Here is a 19852-nt window from a genome sequence, read left to right as displayed (position 1 = left end):
GGATCATTGTCCATGTTTCGCAGCCGTACAAAAGCACAGGTTTGAGGATTACTTTATATAGCTGGATTTTACTTTTTATCGAAATCAAATTCGATTTTAATAGTGGTTGAATACTATAATAAGTTCTATTTGCAGCAGCTACTCTATAGGTAATTTCAACTGACATATCATTACTTTCTGTTATTACTGAACCCAAATATTTGAAATGCTGGACTCGTTCAAAGGTTTCTTCATCTACTGTGAAACTTTGGCTGTTTCCCAATTTTTGTTTATCTCTGGCAACAATTAAGTATTTTGTTTTAGTTTCGTTTGTTTGTAGTCCCATTTTCCTTGCCTCCTCTCTCATTTGTCTATAACCTTCTCTAAGGCTTCTCTCAGTCCTTGCAATACAGTCTACATCATCCGCAAAAGCCAAAAGCTGTAGACTTCTATTCATAATAGTTCCACCTCTGTTTATAATTACATTTCGTATTACCCTTTCAAGACATAGGTTGAAAAGCATTGTTGATAGTTGATCTCCTTGTCGTAATCCTTTGGTAATCCTGAACTTAGGTGTGAGTTCGCCCTGTATTTGCACTCTACCCATAGTATTTCTGAGTGTCATTTTAACTAATCTTATCAGTTTAGGTGGAATTTGGAATTCCTTCATGACTTTAAATAGCTTATCTCTATCGATGTTATCATAGGCTTGTTTAAAGTCCACAAACAAATGGTGCAGATTGGTATTGAACTCGTAGCATTTCTCCATTATAGTTCGTACTGTAAAAATGTGGTCTGTTGTTGATCTATCATACCTAAAACCACATTGGTAGTCGCCCAGCGTTTTTTCTATAAAGGGTTCCAATCTAGTTGCCAGTACCCTTGCAAATATTTTGTAAATTACTGCTAACAGTGATATTCCTCTATAATTTTGGCACGGACTTGGCATTTTTCTTATGTATAGGAACGATAATAGCAGTGTACCATTCAGTAGGCATAGATTCAGTTTCCCATACCTCTGACAAGCACTTATGTATTTTGATTAATAGTGACTGCCCATCGTATTTTAATAGCTCAACTGGTATTCCATCTTCACCAGGTGCTTTATTATTTTTCATTCTCTTTAGGGCTAATTCCACCTCGTTTAATTCTGGCGCTTCCTCTGTCTCAGCTTTTCCCGTACTTGCCAGGGGTTCGTTAAACTCGTCTTCTTCTGGAACGTCATTTTCCAAGCTTGTTTTGTACTGAAGGAGATCTTCAAAATATTCTGCCCACCTTCTCAAAATGTCCTCCTTTCCACTGAGCAAGTTTCCCTCATGGTCTCTGCAGAAAGTTGTTCCGGGTTGAAATCCGCCTTTAATTTCCTTTATCTTATTATACATTTTCTTAATTTGTCCTGTATTCTTCAAAATCTCAATTTCATTTAGCCTTGACTTTTCCCACTCACGTTTCTTTCTTCTACAAATCTTTTTGGCTTGTTTTCGTTTTTCTCTATATTCATTCTCATTTGCTCGAGTTTTTCGTCCAAGCATCTTTAGACGAGCTGTATTTCTGTCTTCAACACATTTTCTACATTCCAAATCATACCATTCATTTCTTTTATCTTTGTTTCTGAATCCCAGGACTTCTTCAGTCACTTTAGAAATTTTATTCTTGGTCCATTCCCATTTTTTATCTATAGTCATATTATTTATATGTTCATCCTCATTTATTTCTTCTCCCAATCTGTCAATATATTTTTGTCTGTTTTTTCCATCTTTTAATTTTTGGATGTCATATCTTGGTGTTCTCTTTCCTCTACCTACTTTATTAATTTTTATCCGTTGTTTATATTTAATTCTTAACAAGTAATGATCCGTATCACAATCCGCTCCTCTAAAACTTCTTACATCAATGATATCTGTCGCATGTCGTCTATCAATCATCACATGATCTATCTGATTTTCCGTTTTTCCATCTGCCGATCTCCAGGTAACTTTATGTACTTTTTTATGTGGAAAACAGGTTGTACATATGATCATATTTTTGCTACTTGCAAAATCAATTAGTCTCATGCCATTTTCATTACTTTCTTCGTGTGCGCTATCTTTTCCAATTGTTGGTCGGAAGGTCTCTTCCTTTCCTATTTTGGCATTCATGTCTCCTAGAACCATTTTTACATCATGTTTCGGTGCCTGATCATGTATCTTCTCCAATAATTCATAGAAATTCATCTTGTCTTCTTCACAAGAGTCCTCAGTTGGTGCGTGTGCACATATAAGTGAAATATTGAATATCTTAAACTTTATTCTCAGTACACAAAGTCGTTCATTAACTGGTCTAAAATCAAGAACCAAGTGTTTCCATTTTTTATTAACCAAAAATGCGGTGCCAAAGGCTTTTTGATCTCCTCCACTGTAAAAAATAGTATGTGTTCTGGTATCAAATATACTACTTCCTTTCCATCTGACCTCCTGCAATGCTGTTATCTGCACTCTATATTTCTGTAGTTCCTCACACACTCTCTTCAATGTTCCTGCTCTGTTCAGGCTCAAGACATTCCAGCTTCCAAACCAATATTCATAATCCTTTTTCTGTTGTCCAAGTTGTTCCGCGAAGTACGTCTGGCTAATTTTCCTTTTGACTTTCTTAAAAAATGAGTTTTTACAGGACAGGGTTGTTAGCCCTGCGCCCAACCTTACAAGAAGGAACCCGGCTATACCCCCGGGTACTGGGTACCCATTTTAGTCGCCTTTTACGATATGCATGGGCTACATTGGGACTATTCTTTAACCCTGGTCACCACACGGGGTGCTGGCTCACTTAGAAACGTAATAAAAAATCACTATTCTAAACGGTGGGCTGAGATCAAAGTGAAAACTACAAACTATCCAGGATTACGGAACCTAAATCAATTTCGTTGTATGTAAAAGGCGTTAAATACTATTACATAGGATTCATGAAATTTTAGTAAATGGTAAAATATTTTGAAGAAATTACATTTCTGGTGCAAGAATTAAATGTTATTTCACTGTTTAATATTTTCGATTAGCTAACCTTTAGCTCAGCTGCAGTAATAACGTGCATGTTTACAACGTTTTGAGGGGGTGACTCACATAAAAATAAACCTCAAACATTTGTTAATATTTTATTTCCCTATTGTAAATCACTATGGAAGGTACGATAATAAAGATATATATGACTCTCGCTCACGATATGTTGGTGCGGTAAATCTGCGGTATATTAGTGGGTGGGTTAATGATTTTGTTTTTCTATTTTAATCACACACACACCCTTTTCTATTTATTTGTTTACATAATCCGATAATCCGGAAACTCTGCACTGACGACCAACACATAACACTTTTTTAAAGCCACTTCAGGGGTTCTCGGTAAATAGGGTGGTGGTTTAGAACCGAGAGATGAAATTCATTTCCCACCTAAAGACGATCATGGGATTCGAATTCGCACCTGTTGGCTAGAGTGGATAGTCTAAGATAGCTAAATGAAATCCTGTCTTCACTAACCGATCACCAAGTGATATTAATAATACAAGAGTTCGCATGATGCACCGAGAACGAACTATATTCTAATTGTATCAGAGTATTCCTCAGATTATACATCATTAGGATTATAAGGTAGTGTTTTTTTTTTTATTGTATAAATGTCGTAAATAAATGGAAAGGGAAAAAAATAAGCAACACACTTACTGGTTTGTATTTGAACAGAAGAAATTTCTAAGCGAGGAATAAAAATTTCTACTACACCAAAAAGAACATTTAATAATTAATGATCGAGTTACTCGAGCATTGCAGCAACGAAAGAGATGGAGGAGCTCGAATCCCATTCCGTGGCCACTGATAAAACAGCAAAAAGCGAAGTTAAAACCGTTCACGGTTGCTTAGCACCGCATGTCCTCAGCACTTTTATGATCTATCAATTGTGCCATTGTAAAAATATAATTAGCTGTCTTAGCAGTTTCCGTTTTTACTCGTCTTGTCCACTTACTTTAGAGTATATTAATTCCTGCTATTTAAAATACAGCGACACTTATAATTATCTTCCCCTGCAGGAAATATATTTAAATAATTAAGTACACCAACAAATTAATACCGTCTACTCAACAAAGTTACAAGACAAGGAGTTAGTAATTATCTTAATTTCTACTTGGAACCACCAACTGTTTGCTAATATTAAACTTGTCAACGCCTAACCCAGCTATTCTCGAGGCACGCATAATAACATAGGCGAAAAGGCTTTTAATATAAATCTTTTCGGCTCTTCTGAACACGTCACAGCTTGCCTGGGGAATCGGATACTTAACAGAACAAGCCGCACTTTACTGCTAAAGAAACCGAAAGCGTTCAAAAGGTTTGGATTTTTAATTCTGCATCCAGATATCACTTTAATTATGCCAAGATGTTCGCACCAAGATTCAGATTGCGTTAATAAGAAGTGGCATTAGTGAATCGAAATTTATGAAATAAGCGAGAAATAAGTTAGAAAACTTTCTTAATATCGCCATTATAATGGATTCTGTCTTCAACCGCTCTTCAGCTAATCAATTAGATTTATTTTTATTTATTCATTTTAATGGCAACCCTACCAAAGATGAGGCACAGGATAATCCAAGGCTTTGATAATCCAAGAACGCGCCTACGGAGACTAAACGTGACATCTTTTAAAGGACATTCATCTCTCACACACGAGGAGATTTACCACCTCGTTTTCTCAAAATGCACAAGCATCCGTGCCGCGGCAAGTTCATAACCACAGCATGTTGATTTAAAAACAGTGACACTGTCGATTCAATCAACAAGGCTCGTTGGTTGAATGGATAGTGGGTGTCATTATCCGTAAACTCTAAATAAAATTTACTTTGCACCTCTAACACTACTGATAAAACGAAAATCACATGATGGATTATGAATATTTTACGTGTAAGTTGCGACAAGCAGAACAGGATGTGCAGTAAAAGCAGTTATACTCGAAGCATTTATGTCCAGTTATCTTCGCTGCGTAGCTGCGCTTAGCTTTCTTAGGCTTACCAACAGTAAAATGAAGACATTTTTTATAATGATTAAAAAATGAGGTAATAAATGCTGCTATATCAAATATTAGAATAAAAAAGTATAAGAAAAACTACAAATTCATGTCTATTCTTATACTGGTTTTCAGGAAACGGAATTTCACAATATTTGCCAATAGCATCATATTTAGGAAGTCCACTTGCAAGTTTGGGTTTTCGAAAGAAACATACGCTGGTTACTCATCATTATATTAACTTTCCATGTTCTTCTTCCGCTAAGACTAAATATATTCTTTCAAGTTATTTTTATTTACGGCACTCATATATAAATAAAAACAAGTTAAATAAAAATAACTTATTTAGTTTTATAGGAACAGCCCATTTTTTTTTTAAATCAAACGTAAGGATTATCATTGTACACATACCAGCCACTGAATTAAAACCTTATATGGTTTTACGGGAATACCAATACTCTTCAATTTCCTGCGCATAGTTCCTTGAGATATTGTAGGAAACAGCCAGCATTGGTCAATTGCTGCACGCAAGAAGTTCTGTTTGTCCCTACGAACCTTTTTAGGTGACAGAGATCTCGTTCCTGATAGACTGTCTTAGAATCACACTTTACACCTCTTAGACAAGCAAGGTTATTTTTTTTTATTTTTTTTAACTCATTATCCACCCGGAATATCTGTTCTTCTGCGAAACCAGGCAGATCTGCTGTTTTCAAAATCCTGGCTCGAGTCAGATGGGCACCAACAATAAGCCTTTTATCGAACTCTGAAAGATCCTTTGTTTTTCCCATTGTAATTAATATTATTGACGATTACTAATCTGCTGCATTTTTAAACAGTTGCCTCGGTTACGTTGTGATGCATGTACTTGGCATATATACGCTGCGTACGTGTATATGCATAAAGGTTTCTAATTCACTGACCAGTATGTGTAATTAAACCTCGTATAGGCTTTTGTAGCGAAGGTAGTCTATTCTTGTTCAATGTTAATTTTATTTCACTCAGTCACTAAACACATTCATTCAGGGGTCCAGGGGCCTGGACCAAGTTCTACTTTATCGAGATGATGATACTTGAGCGCAATCATTTTATGGTCCGAAATGTTGTTGCTGATATTGACGTGCCTTACCCCCTCTTGAATGTAGAAAGGCGCAATGATGATAGGGAAAACCGGTCTAGCCGAGTACCAACTCCTTGGCCAAACCACGTGTAGTCACGGGTGCGGGTATTACAATGTCGCAAAAAATCAGTGAGCTGAGCATTTCTAAGGTGGATTTCCAAGTGTCTGTAGCCGGATGTTGGGTTCCTTCCTACTGTGTCTAAGACCGGGTTCGCCACACAATTGAAGTCACCCATCATGATGACGTGGGGCGCCATAGAGATAGTTGTTAAGACTCTGGAAGAACGCTGATCTTGAAGGCGTGTTAGCCGGGGCGTAGATGTTAATTAACCTGGTGGAAGAGCACGGTACTTCCAGTCTATGGCGAGAATTCTTCCTTTTGCATCCCTTTGGATGTTGTGAAAGGCTCCTAAGAGGGGGAAGGAGGGCTTAGCATAAGTACCCCGACTCCGGCAGTGAATGGTGTTGGGCCTAAGCTACAGTCCCCCTCCAAGGGATACTTTCCCTTCAAGGGGTACTTTTGGTTACGTTCCTACATGTCTTTGTAGTGGTAAAAGTGGGTTTCCTGCAGGAGAAATAGCCTGATGTTGTATGTCAGCATCAATTTCCACACCGCCTCCTGTTTGAGTGAGGCGATGCAAAAGGATGGCGTCATTATTTGTTTATACCCGGTCTAAGTATTTGATTTTAAGGTCTTATGTAAATCGAAGCAGAGATTCTATTTGAAGGAGGGGGGATTGGAATATCCGGCTCCCCTGCAGGGTTGATTCAAGTTTGGAACACGAGTTTGCCAGGACTTCGAACTCGTGTCTGATTTTTATCTTGAAACTTGTTATTTTGCCTTCTGCGATCATATACGAGTAGGCATTAAATTGCGACCCCGTGTATCTCTTGATCTTAACTTTTATGTTATGGGGGTGGGAAGGGGGATCGAGCTCCATTTCGGATTCCGATGGTTCAGTGGATTTTCTTGTCCTTGATGTCTGTTTCTTCTCTTTCTTTGAAGCCGATTCCTCCTTGGGTTTTGCCGCCTTTGATGTTTCTGGTGGTTAAACGCAAGGAGAATCGTTTCAAGTTGCATGTCTTCTGCAGTTGCCGGTGCCGTCGCTGAAGTTGTCGCGGTAGAAAAATAGATACAGGGGTGGCAGTTGTAGCTACTTTCTTCATCTTCCCGAGGACTACCTGCGTGAATGTCTTCTCCCGGGTGGTCTTGGGAAGTTGTGGGAAAACTCCTAGCTCTGTAGTCATGGTAGGGTGTTGTGTCAATGGCTCTATTGGAGCCCATGCTCTTTCCGCAAAGGTGCGTAGCGGGCAGCTAGAGATCCGATGTTTTGGATTGCTGCATTTACGGCAGGGGTTAGGGCACTGGCTGGATATGTGCCCGCTGATACAGTTGAAGCATATGGCTCGGGGGCAGTCTTTGCCCAGATGTTCAATCGAGCCGCAATGCAAATATTGTCCCTTCACTCAGGAGTAGTTAACCATCACCCGTGCCTTTCCGATGTTTACTAAGTTGGGCACGGGTAACTTCATGTCAATCGTGAAGATTACGTCCCCGGAGAACCAAGTGGGGATCTTCTTTCTAAATGCTGCGTTTCATATTACTTACCTTACCCCACTTAGCAAAGGCTCCTACAAGAATGTCGTCTCCAGCTTGAATATACTCCATAGGGAACCTGTCGATTTTAAGTGTCCTCACTTGGCTCCCTACCATGACGGTGTTATGTGGTTCTCTTGCACAGAGAAACCCTCTAAAAGTTTGTCTCTCTCGAGTCGGTGCTCTTGACTACAACTTTCCACCCCCCACACGGAGTGAAGGATGTTCTGTGCCCCGATGATCTCTTTTAGTATCTTCGTTAAGACTCTATTGTGGGTTCCTCCGATCCTGGCACTTCTATCCCTAGTGTTCAAGTCCTGCGGGGAACTGGAGCCAATTTACTCATTATGTTTCCGCGTAGGGGAAAAAAAAGGGTGGGGAGGGAAACCAAAATGGGCTCTACGTCGATCGACTAAGAGTTGTGTTAGTAATGTTAATTAACGAGCCTGAAAAACAAATAATTCCGCTCTAGTGGAAGAAGAAAAAAAGGAATATCCCCACTAGAGTCAGCAAGGTAGTAATAAATAACAATAATAGTTAATAAAAACCACTTAAAAAAGAAAAAGACGGCAAACCTGAGAAGCACAGACCTGCTACTTGCAGCTGTATCCAGAGAAACATGCGAATACAGGCATTTCGCCCCAACACAGTTGCACTGTCTTGGGAGCATCATACTCCTCCGATTTATACCGCTACAAACACGTGAATCGTCACTTGGCAAGATTCACCTTGTCCACAATAAGTGTCCGTCGACTTCTTTATAAGCAGTATAATTCTAAGACATTTTTATGGCTTGAAAAGTACTGTACATTAGTACATTCTAAGTAGTACTTTAAAGCAACTGTACATGCACTTTTGCTTCTAAGTGCTAGTTATTTAATTAGAATATTTTAAACTTAAGTTCCTATATTCGATTTTAGACCAACACCTTTAAATTATACACATGAAACAATAAATATTAAGAAAAAAAATTTTAATTATAAATTTTCTATATTTGATATTTACTATTTTTGCCATGATTACCTGGTCACATGAAAAACAAGTAATTCTGTATATACTGAAGCGATTTGTCTCAACTTCAGTCCGAGTGTTGTACAGTGTACTCCACTAGTTGGAATCGCATGTGTGTTTGAATTTATATGTATGGAAATAAAAAAAAAAAATTAATTAATTAAAGTGGTGCATATCGTCTAGGAAGATACTCGTAACTGATTGATATAGAGCTCGGTAACTAAGCGGTCTCTGCTGCTAATCCAGTAAATAGCGCTCCAAGCTTTATACCATTATGAAATGCTACTACATTACTGTGGATCGAACTGTTCAATTAGTTGATTAGTTCAATCAGTCAACAACAGAACAGCGTTCTCGTATATTAAAGTCATATATTATAACAGCAACTGAATCCAGAACACTGTGATTAGATTTAAACCAAAATATGGATTACAGGACGCCAAATTTTAGTTAAGGTCCACACACAAATATCGTTCATGCAGAGGAATACTGCTATTTATGTGTGTAAAGAGACAGACAGAGAGATGGATAAAACGAAATTTATTGGTGTTTGTTCGGTGTTGCTCACCAAATAAGGAACTCAACCGACCTGGTTGTGCGAGTTAATAGTCTCTCTCTCTCTCTCTCACACACTTTTATGTATATCACAGAGGCTCGAATCTCACTGTTGCCAAAGGTATTTGTGATTGAAAAGTGCTATTTCAGGTTCTTTAGCGGGGTTTCGGATTGCCTAACTCTGAACCCACTCAGGGTAATAAAATCTTCTGGTTTGGTCGACACGAATAAGAAATCTTGTTACAGTTCTAACGTAAAATACTGTCTATAGATATGTAGATTAACTATGTGTATGCATTTACCGTAATTAGTTTCGTGTCTAAAGATTTTGCGAGGAGCATGTCCGTAATGTCAAATGTTTGCAAGTCTTACTTTTATCCTTTAGGAAGAAATAAAAGACCTGATTTTATTATCTTTTTTTCAGAAAAGAGAAAGTAGGAATTATTTAATGAAAGTATTTACTGATCTACTTTAAAAATTAGGAAGCGCTTCGTAACGTATCTAGAAATTTTCGAGTACTTAATCTGCTTTATCCAAGTTCTTATACATAAGAATGCTGCACATATTTTACACACACACATTTCATATACGTATTAATTAGATGTTAAATAAAGATTTAACTTCGATGAAATTGACTACGACTGTCATTCACATATCAATTATCTACCCAGTAGATCCCTTTATATTACACAAGGCGATCTGTCTATATTCACCCCCCCCTCAAATTAAGGCGACGCTCATCATAACACTTTTTCATGCGCAGTTGAAAAGAGATAAACTGTTATTATTCACAAAAATAAAAATGACCATTGAAAATCGTCCGTCCGCAGTTACAATGCTGGACTCTCAACATTCGTTGATTGTACTAACACCGATTGATCGTACTTTTTAAGGAAACTAACTCTGGGAAGACTAGTGTGTTTTTTTTTTTTTAAACCTCTAATAACGCGTATTTTAAAATGAAGTGTTATTAAAGATATGACCAGAATGACCAAACCGGAGCTGTTGTTTTCATCTGGCGCGTTTGAGTTTGGGATGGACTGGGATTGTTAGCAAAGTCAGTAGCTTCATGTTTTCGACAGAAGGGAGCTTCAAAACTAAGTAGTACATTAAATATTGTTAAGATTTTCATAATCAATCCTGTATTAGATTTCAGTTCAGAAAACAGCGCAGTTTGTCATGCTTCACATAATTCTATATAGCAAAGTATATAGCAAAGTACAAGCGTGATCCCACAAGCACGCGCACACACACGGTCTGCACAACTGGATCGTCAACTTTCTCACTGGTCGTGTCATAGTAGACGATTTATCCTCCTCAGATTTTCTCACCAATAAAGGAGTACCCCAGAGTTCTGTTCTTTCACCTACTCTCTTCCTCTTGTATGTTATTTATATACCTCTCACAGACTTCCAATCCTATCCATAGGTTTGCCGATGACATTACACTCCATCCCTCCTTTTCGATCGACAATTAGAATCCTCATATCTACCACGACCAGGGGCTATATCACATCACAGTGGGGCACAGACAATCTTGTAAACTTCAATGCCAACAAAATCTGTTCTGTCTTGACTTCTCTCAAGAAATAACTCACACCATTTCCCCTTAACTTCAGCGATACTGAGATATCCAAATATAATCAGATTTCTCTTCTTGGACTGACCTGCATTTCCGACATTACCCCTAGCACAACCACATTTCAACTGTAACTTCTGCCGCCGCCAAAAAAAAAAAAAAAAAAAAAAAAAAAAAAAAAAAAAAAGCTGGATGTATTTCTTTGCACAACACACTACTTCCCACCTTCACAGCTGCTAACTCTTTACAAAACCTACAGTAAATCCGCCCAGACATGGAATATTGCTTCATATTTAGGGTAGCGCACTAAACTCCTCTTTAAAATTGATTGTTTCTATCCAGAAGAGGGGAATCTGGCTAATTAATGAATTAATGATCTCTCTCTCTCTCTCTTTCTTTCTGTAGAAGAAGAATCAGATTTTCAGTTTCTGCCTTGTGCTTCTTCTACAGATACTTTCATGGGCAGTGCTTTACTGAATTGGCCACTATTATTCCTCCACTCTCCTCCAAAATCATTAAAACAAGAGCCAATGCTAACTAACACCCTTTTGCAGTGCATCTTGAAACTGATCGAACCGACTTCACTACCTCCTCTTTCATTCCATCTACTTCTATCCTTTGAAATAGTCTCCTCACTTTGCCTTCCCCAAAGACTACAACCCTTAGCTGTTCAAACAAAATGTGAACAGCTCTCTCCTTTCTTTTATTCTTCTTGCCCACACACGACACTAATGTGCTATAGGTACTTGTGTGGATCAAATATTAAATACACGCACACACGCAAGCGCACGCACATTAAAAAGTAAGACAAACTTATCATTCATATATTAGCCACAAATTGCCAAAAAAGAAATAGAATGGGAAGGGAATTCTTGCTTGCATAACATTCCGAAAGGAACTCATTTACATTTTTAAGTTAAAAATGTTAGCCAATACCAGCGAAATGGCGTGTTGAAAAAGCCTTAGCTGTGCCAGTGACGAGCAATTGGTTCAAATCTCAGTGAACGAATCTTCATAACAGCTTTTCGAGATCCGAAAACGTATTAGACTGGGTAACAGAGGAATTTCAATGGCGAGTAGTACCACTCGCTTCGCTACTGGATGGGTATATATAATATAATATAATATAATATAATATAATATAATATAATATAATATAATATAATATAATATAATATAATATAATATAATATATAATATAATATAATATAATATAATATAAATAATAATATAATAACAACCGTATGTCGGAACTGTAGTCAGAAGGTTTTCGTGTATGATGTCTGAGATTATTATTATTTAAAAAGTGGAAATATTTCCAGCAATGTTCATATAGCAACATGCTTCGGCTTGCGCCCATAATTAAACATGATGGCCCCAATATGTTCCATATATTGGGTTAACAAAAGAAGCCGTTTTTTTTTCTCGTTTCGACGGAAAACCAAGATATCTTTAAGAATTATGAATTAAGAAATTAATGATTTCAAACACGATGAGGAAGAATGCAAGTGTGCATTTGCAAGATGATCAGTAATGGAAAATCTAGAAAACTAGACGTCTTGAAGAAATACTGCATTTCTCTCCTAATCATTAACGCTTACATCACTACCTGTTATTTATTATCATCATAAATGTTAAGTTCTGAAAAACATGATAGAAACATTTTATACCTTGAGGTTCAATTTAGCAATAAATAACATACTGAAACAGTTATTGTATATATTTTCCCTTTTTATCAGCCTAAATATTGATCTTTCCACTATAGAAAAATATCTATATAGTGTACTTTATTAAAGAGACACCTGAGACATGATTGTCAAATGACTATCCTTTATTGCATTTTTTCTTAATATTTATCAGTTGCATATTACAATTTTTATATAAAAACTTTTCTTATTATAATATCAAAGTTGCTTTCTGTTTAGAAGGCATCCAGCTCATCAATCAATGTCAAGGAAGATAATTATTTTGCTTCAATGAACCTAATTCAAATTCCATATCCCAAAGGATTTTTTGGCTTCTTCCAACCATGATGGTGTTCGTTCTTCGAATAAACACAAAAATCTCCTACAGACACGGAAGCGAACGCAAATGCTGATATAGTGGAACAGTAGTGTCGACCTATTCAATATTTTTGCAAGCAAATAAAACATCCACCTTTCCAATAATTATTAATGTATTGATTCGAAATATTTTATCCTCTTGTTTACGATAACTACGGAATTTATTTTCAGAGTTATAATATTAAAATACACAGGCTGCAAGAAAATATCAGATTTTGAACTAAGATTAAACGAAAAAAAAAAAAAAAAGAAAGGAGAGGTTTTAGCGTAGTTCCCATTTTTATAATTCGGAATTCCCAGATTCTTAAGCTTTCTCTTATAACATTTAAGAATGTCTTTTCTGTGCCTGCGCTATATTCTCTTATATAGAATAATATTATATTTAAAATATTAATATTCGATTAAAAATAATATAGGAAATTTAATAATTTTATGATTTCTTCTCTTAACCAGTGGCTTAAAATTCTGTTGATGTTGTTGAGAGGATGATGAGGTTCAAAGTTCATTCAAGTTCTTTTTGAATTTGGAATGTTTGATATCTTCAAATCTTTCAATTGTAAGATATATCGGGCGTTCATCTGTGTATGATGCGCATGCGCACGATGAGTGGATTATACAAACCGATATACAAATCGCACTTGAATTTTTCCCTTCATACAAAATAAATAAATACTACTAGATCTTTGTTCAGGATAATAAAACTATTTATTAGAATTACAATAAAATGTTACTTTTCCTTAATTCGCTGTAAATACTGGCTTCTCTGGAAAGAAATGCAACTAAAACCCACGATCTTTAAATACATCTCTTGCCGTGTTATAAAAAATTGGTCTGAAGTTTATATCTGTCCTGTAGAAAGAGTTAAGAGATAATTGTAAAATAAGGAGCGGTTAATTCAGTAACTTATGAGAGTAATTTGATTTTTCTTTATTCGAATAAATAAAAAAAATTCTTATATGCCATAGAAATATTTTAGAAAGAAAGAAAAAAATCACCTTTCAATAATTCAGAATATCCATTTTGACAAAAGGATTTCTTAACTTTACTTCTCCTTCCACTACCAAGCGATCCTTGTTTCCAAAAACGAATGAAGCACAAGAAATGCGGCCGTTCAGCAATCAAGAAAGTGGAAGAAATATATAACAGCTCACTAAAGGCATTCCCAAAGTTTTGCTGCTGTTTCTAGTGTTTAAAGAAAATCGAATACAAAAAAAATCGGTTCTGTGTCCATGAGGGCTCAAAAAAAAAAACTGAACAGATTATCGACTTGCATTGCTGGAAAAGGTCATTTAAGTGAACCGCAGGTAGTTTTATCTTTCATTAAGTGATGCAAAGTTTGCAGACCGAAAACTCTAAGGAAGAAATTCTGTTATATTTTTTCGATTCAATCCGATGAACCACTTATTGAGGCCATTATGAACGGGGTTTCCCTTATAAATGCAATGATAGAAGGCAAGGGAAAATTTTCCGAATGCCGGGAGGGTAATTTTATTTCATGAAATTCTAAAAATAAGTAACTCATGATTATTAGCAATTAATTGCATGCATTTTATTTATTTTATTTTACGAATATTGGCAATTAATTATATAATTAATGTAATGGACGATTAAGATAATTTTAATTCATAAAACTAAAAAGTGATATATCAGTAAAAGGTAAATTTATTTTAGAAATCGTTTGTAGGTTTAGAAAGATTTCGTATTCGAATATCAAATTCTCAAGAGACCTGCAGACTGAAATAAAGGAGATTAATTTGCATAATAACGATGCATAAAAACAAACAAACAAAAAAAAACTGGTGTTGAATATTCCAAATAAAATGAGTTAATTAGCTTGTACAGAAGACGTCATTAAAATTCCAGAACTCTTTCTTTTTCTATGAATTAACGATCCAGTTGATATGCTGTCCTACGCCACCGCTTTCGGAGCGTTTCTCTGCTGCTTAATATCGTAATACCAAGTTAGTGTTGCAAATATTTGCTGGTGCCTTTTGTATTGAATTCAGCAAATAATCCTCCACTGAGTGCAAATATAAGTTTTAGGGAAAAGAAAGCAGGACCACACGTTTGGAGGATGTGAAACAATGCTCGAGCTTTTCTGGACCGGTAAATCCTACATCCAAACAACAGAATAAGCAAGCACATTGGCTTGATTCCACATGTGTATTAATTATCGGGGGGGGGGGGGTTTCACGGCTTATTTCCCTGCAGGCAAAACAGATAGTAAAACAGAAATACTGCTTGGCTGTTTTCATCAGTTGGGCTCTATTCTCCAATATTCACTATTAGCAAATGCTATCGCATTTTGGAATTTGAAAAACCAATCAAATTATAGGCTTCTGTTCATTATTCCCTCTTCAAAGCACATTTTATCATCTAGAAATCTCTGCAGCTGTTTTTACAATATGAAGCAGTACTTGACGCACGGTGTTCTATAGTCTTTTAATTTTTGATGGTAAAGAAATCCCCAAAGGCATAACACAGTGGCACTCATTTTTTCAAAGTACTACTTCATAAATCATACAAATCTGAAATAAAAGGCGAAAGTTCTAGCAGATTATATTTTGATATAAATTGTATGAATGAATTACTATTCATGGCCACTCTGGACATTCTTGATCAGTGCATTTCCTTGCAATATGTGGTATGGACACAGCTACCACATTTATCGAAAACAACCCATAATTGTTGTTTTTTGCATTGGTTCCCAGCAATTGAATCGCAATACGATAAATGGATATTAAAATTTACCCAACCTGGTGATCGCCAAATGACCTGAGACATTCTGCCATAACATTACATTACATTATATAACATTAATATACATTACGTTATCTGCCATAACATTTCGATAACATTACACTCAACTTACAGAACTGATAATCAATTCTGCTACTAGCAGTGACACCCTGACAATGTAAGCTATGGGCGAAAATAAAACTGAGTATTTGTTACGCTAAAGAAGAAGCAAGAGTATTTCTTGTTGTACAGCACAGATCAGAACGTTGAACCTCAAAATCTTAAGTATCAACAACTTTTCACTTTTCAGCTTATAATTCTTGAGGGCTCAACACGCTTTGCAATTTTACCATCTAGAAGCTCAACAGCTTTACATACTCATCAAATCTTGTGGCTCAAGGACTTTTCATACTCAATTCTGAACGGAAACACTTTTCATACCGAAATATTTGAGGACCAGCCGCCTTTCATACTCAAAATGTTGATTATGAAAAGTATAAAATTCAGCGATTTTGAATTTTATACACTTAAGGGTCAATGACTATTTATTTTACCATCTTAGACTCAACGACGTTGTAGTACTACTGCTTTAGTTACAGCATTTCATATCCAGAATCTTGAAACGATAAGTTTTCCAACCCATCTTCCGAATAGAACATTTTTCATATGGGTTTATTTGATGCTGAACATTATTATACTCAAAGTCGAGGCTCAATCACTTTTGAATTCTACGTCATCGTATCGAGATCGATCATATATATCTCGATTTGCTTCATGTCGAGATTCGAATTTTTATACTAAACTTCGGAATTGATTCAGTCTTCACGCTCAAGTAATTAATACAATTGCTTTTCCTACTCAAAACATTGAGGTACTGTGATTGTCTGAACGAATTCTTACTTATACAATGTTGAGGCTCAACGACATTAATTTTGTCTTCTTGATGGAGAAAATACGCCCCCCCTCAGTTCTATTGATTTGAAAGTACCGGATATGAAATGTTGGTCACAAAATTTCAAGAAATGTTCTAGTGTTAATTTAACAGAATGACAAATTTCTCATCCCCAACTGTTAGCGTCTACACTGCACTTTCTTTACTGCTTTGGCATTGAGATCTCGTGAACTTCAATGCTTTGTTCTTCATTAATAATTGTAATTACGGGGGGGGGGGGGGTGACTGAAAAGTTCTGATAAACATGTAGAATAAAAATTATATTAAAGCAACTAATGTAATCACAATCCTAAAACCCTTTAACCCATGTTTCATGTTTCATCAAATTATAATAATTTGTTCGTTTTCTTTTAGGATATATAAGAGTTGTATTAATATGATTTTTGTTCTAAGTGTTTATGAGAACTTTTCACCCACCTACTCGTAATTAATTTGCATCTATTAAAAAATAAATAAAAAATAAAATAATAAAAAAAAACTCATATAGAAGTCGTAGTTTTCCCATCTTCAATAACATGCAAATTAGATACCGTATGCTTAAATTATAGCATAGTTACTTTAGTGTAGTTAGAAACAGCCAATAAAGGCATAAAACAAACTTTTTTTGTTTATATATATATATATTGTAGATTTTCCTTATATAGCAATCCCGTGATATGCAGTTAGTTTAGTTCTATTAAGCAAGCACATATATGGCATTTATTTAAGCTTTTCTTGCAATTGTTGAAATGGTAACAGAAACTAGTCCCAACAATGAATGTTTTTATAAAACTAGTCACAGGAAAAAATAGACTTTCCAGAAAGAATGTATCTGTTCTGACCCTATCAAAGAACTTGTTGTGCTGTGCGTGTAAATCTCAATTTTTAACTGAAACTGCATGAAGCTGTTTTAAAGAAACAAATAAATAACGGATAGCATGATGATTTTATGATGATTTATGCCAAGCTTTGTAATCTGTGTATGAAGTATTTACTTCGATTTTGCGATTTACCTCAATCTGGCATGCCACATTATGAACGTTTGTGCACACAATTAACTACCCCAATAATGATGGCACATAACCTGACATCAACAACGTCTCATAATCACTACAATTAAATGGAAAATAATAAAATGAAGTATAAATAAAAAAATACACTCACATGTGCAATTGAGAATTCCCCAAAACCAACTAGAAAAGCATATTCTGGTCTCAGTAATTTATTACGATTATTAAGAGCAAACTTGAATCCAGAATATTAAAAATTTATTAGAAAAAAAAATAATTTTTCTTCACTAACTAAAACTCTGTTTTTTTTATGAATACAGTTTCCTATATTCAGCAAAAGTAACAAAAGAGAAAAAAATGAGAAAAATAAAATAAATAAATAAATAAATAAATAAAATAAAAGAGAACAATGCGTGTTTTTATGGTACAGATGCAATTATGAGTGAGGAAATAAGCTTTTTTTTTTTTTTCCCTTACGCCTGCATAGTCTCAATTGCAGATAAAAACTACTTTATTTTCAAGAAGAAATCCCAACAGTATTTCAATTGAAACGTGCAGTATTTATTAAGTTGAAAAGATCCTTACCAACACTCCTCATATATCAGAACTATATCCAGGTTTTTCTAATCAAAGGCATATGTTTGGTCTATAAGAAGGTTTACGGGATTTTCAAACCTCGGGCTTCACATAGTGCTAAACGTTATGATTGGTTCGCCAACATTTCGTGGGTAGTATTCGCAATTAAGCAAGCAAACAAATAAAATAAGAATATATTTAAATATGATAATTCCAGAAACATATATGTTTGCAGCATTTTTTTAAAAAATATTTTGAAGTTCTGTATAGTCAGTTAATTAAAGGCAGTACCATTTTTCTATACGTCATCTTCACAAGTTCCATATCATAGTATTATAATTAGGCTATGAACGAACTCTCTTCCTATTTCAATTTAGTATTACTTACATAAAGAATAAGTCCAATACTCTGATTAAAGTTAAACTAAATAATCACTTGAAACAAAATTACTTATCAAATTAAATGGAAGATTTCTTATTCCTCATTAAAAGAGATATGCGAATAACAAATAGGAATACTTTTATCTGATATCTTAACTTTATTACAGAAACGTAGGCAATGTAAACAAAGACAAACTAGAAATCTAAGTGAAAATAACAGAACTAGAAATGCAGAAGGGGTGACACGAATGACTTGGAGTAAATTAAGCAGAAAGCGGAAGTGAGCCTCACATTATGTAGATTGTTTACCCTGTTGTGAGTCCCAACCTGGAATCCGAGACTCTAATAGCATTAGAAGATGCACATGCATACGTCTTGATTATAACTTCCGAGAGTACCATAATAATCCAAGTTAACACGAACAAATCATTTGCGGAGTTTTCAGAGAACAGAAACTCTAGAAGAAATTTTGTACGTGATTCGAGTTTTAAAATGCGTTGCTTAAGTCACTGACTGATGCTCGTAAATTTTAGGGGCATGGATACGACAGCAGCCAACTCTGAAATGCAAAATAGTCAATTATATTTAAGCAAATAAACGGGTTGAAGTTCATATTATTTGAGATAATGATGACTTTCACTATTTTCATTTTCAAAATACCCCAGTCTCCGTAGCGCTGTCGAGTTTGACGATGTCTTTTGAATGCAAAGAACTAGGTTTGAACACCATCCTTTCATCAAAGCTTTTTTTAAGTGAAGGCAAGTTACAGTCTCATATGGGGATAGCAAGGTTATCAGGGTTTTTCATTCTCCAAAACAGGCAAATCGCTCAGAAGAACACTCACAAGTGATAGCCTAAAACTTTATGCAGATAGAATTATGCGGCTGCATGAGAGCATTCATTAGGTTTCAAACGAGCCAATTTAATGTGCCAGTGAGCCTAACATTTGTTGATTTGGGTATCAGCAAAGCAAAGTATTTGGTGATGTACTAACACATTTTTTATTTTTATTATATAACTCGCACCCATGAAAGGCTGTAAACTCGGAGTGCATTGATACTCTGCGCGTGCTAGGATTTTTTTTTTTTTTTTTTTACATAGTTCGGAACTCTGCTCTAGAGACCAAAGTTCGAACTTTTTCAAGAAACTTCAGGCCTCCAGTAAGCGAGGTAGTCTCACATTCATCGATTAAATTCACCTCCTACTTAAAGATAATCACAAACATCCACGCTAGGCATTGAACATGAGGCCTAATGATGGCGATTGTGATAGTCATTCAGCTAAGCAGGTAGGCA

At 35.6% G+C, this 19852-nt stretch overlaps 1 protein-coding gene across 1 annotated transcript; it reads right to left on the bottom strand.

The window, feature by feature from the left end:
* Nucleotides 1–902: 902 nt before the first annotated feature.
* Nucleotides 903–7786, bottom strand: LOC150094608 (protein CFDP2-like). The gene is made up of 3 exons (XM_090411604.1): nucleotides 7727–7786; nucleotides 1869–2606; nucleotides 903–1349 (listed from the first exon to the last, which is right to left on the bottom strand). The coding sequence occupies exons 1-3, from the start codon at nucleotides 7784–7786 to the stop codon at nucleotides 903–905; spliced, it is 1245 nt and encodes a 414-aa protein (XP_090267730.1).
* Nucleotides 7787–19852: the final 12066 nt, after the last annotated feature.

The sequence above is a fragment of the Typopeltis vanoorti genome, chromosome 21, assembly GCF_054136105.1.
Source record: "Typopeltis vanoorti isolate ZY-2024b chromosome 21, IOZ_Tvanoo_1.0, whole genome shotgun sequence".
NCBI lineage: Eukaryota > Metazoa > Arthropoda > Arachnida > Uropygi > Thelyphonidae > Typopeltis > Typopeltis vanoorti.
Note: the sequence above shows the minus strand (reverse complement) of the source record. Positions and strands in the feature narration are given on the sequence as shown.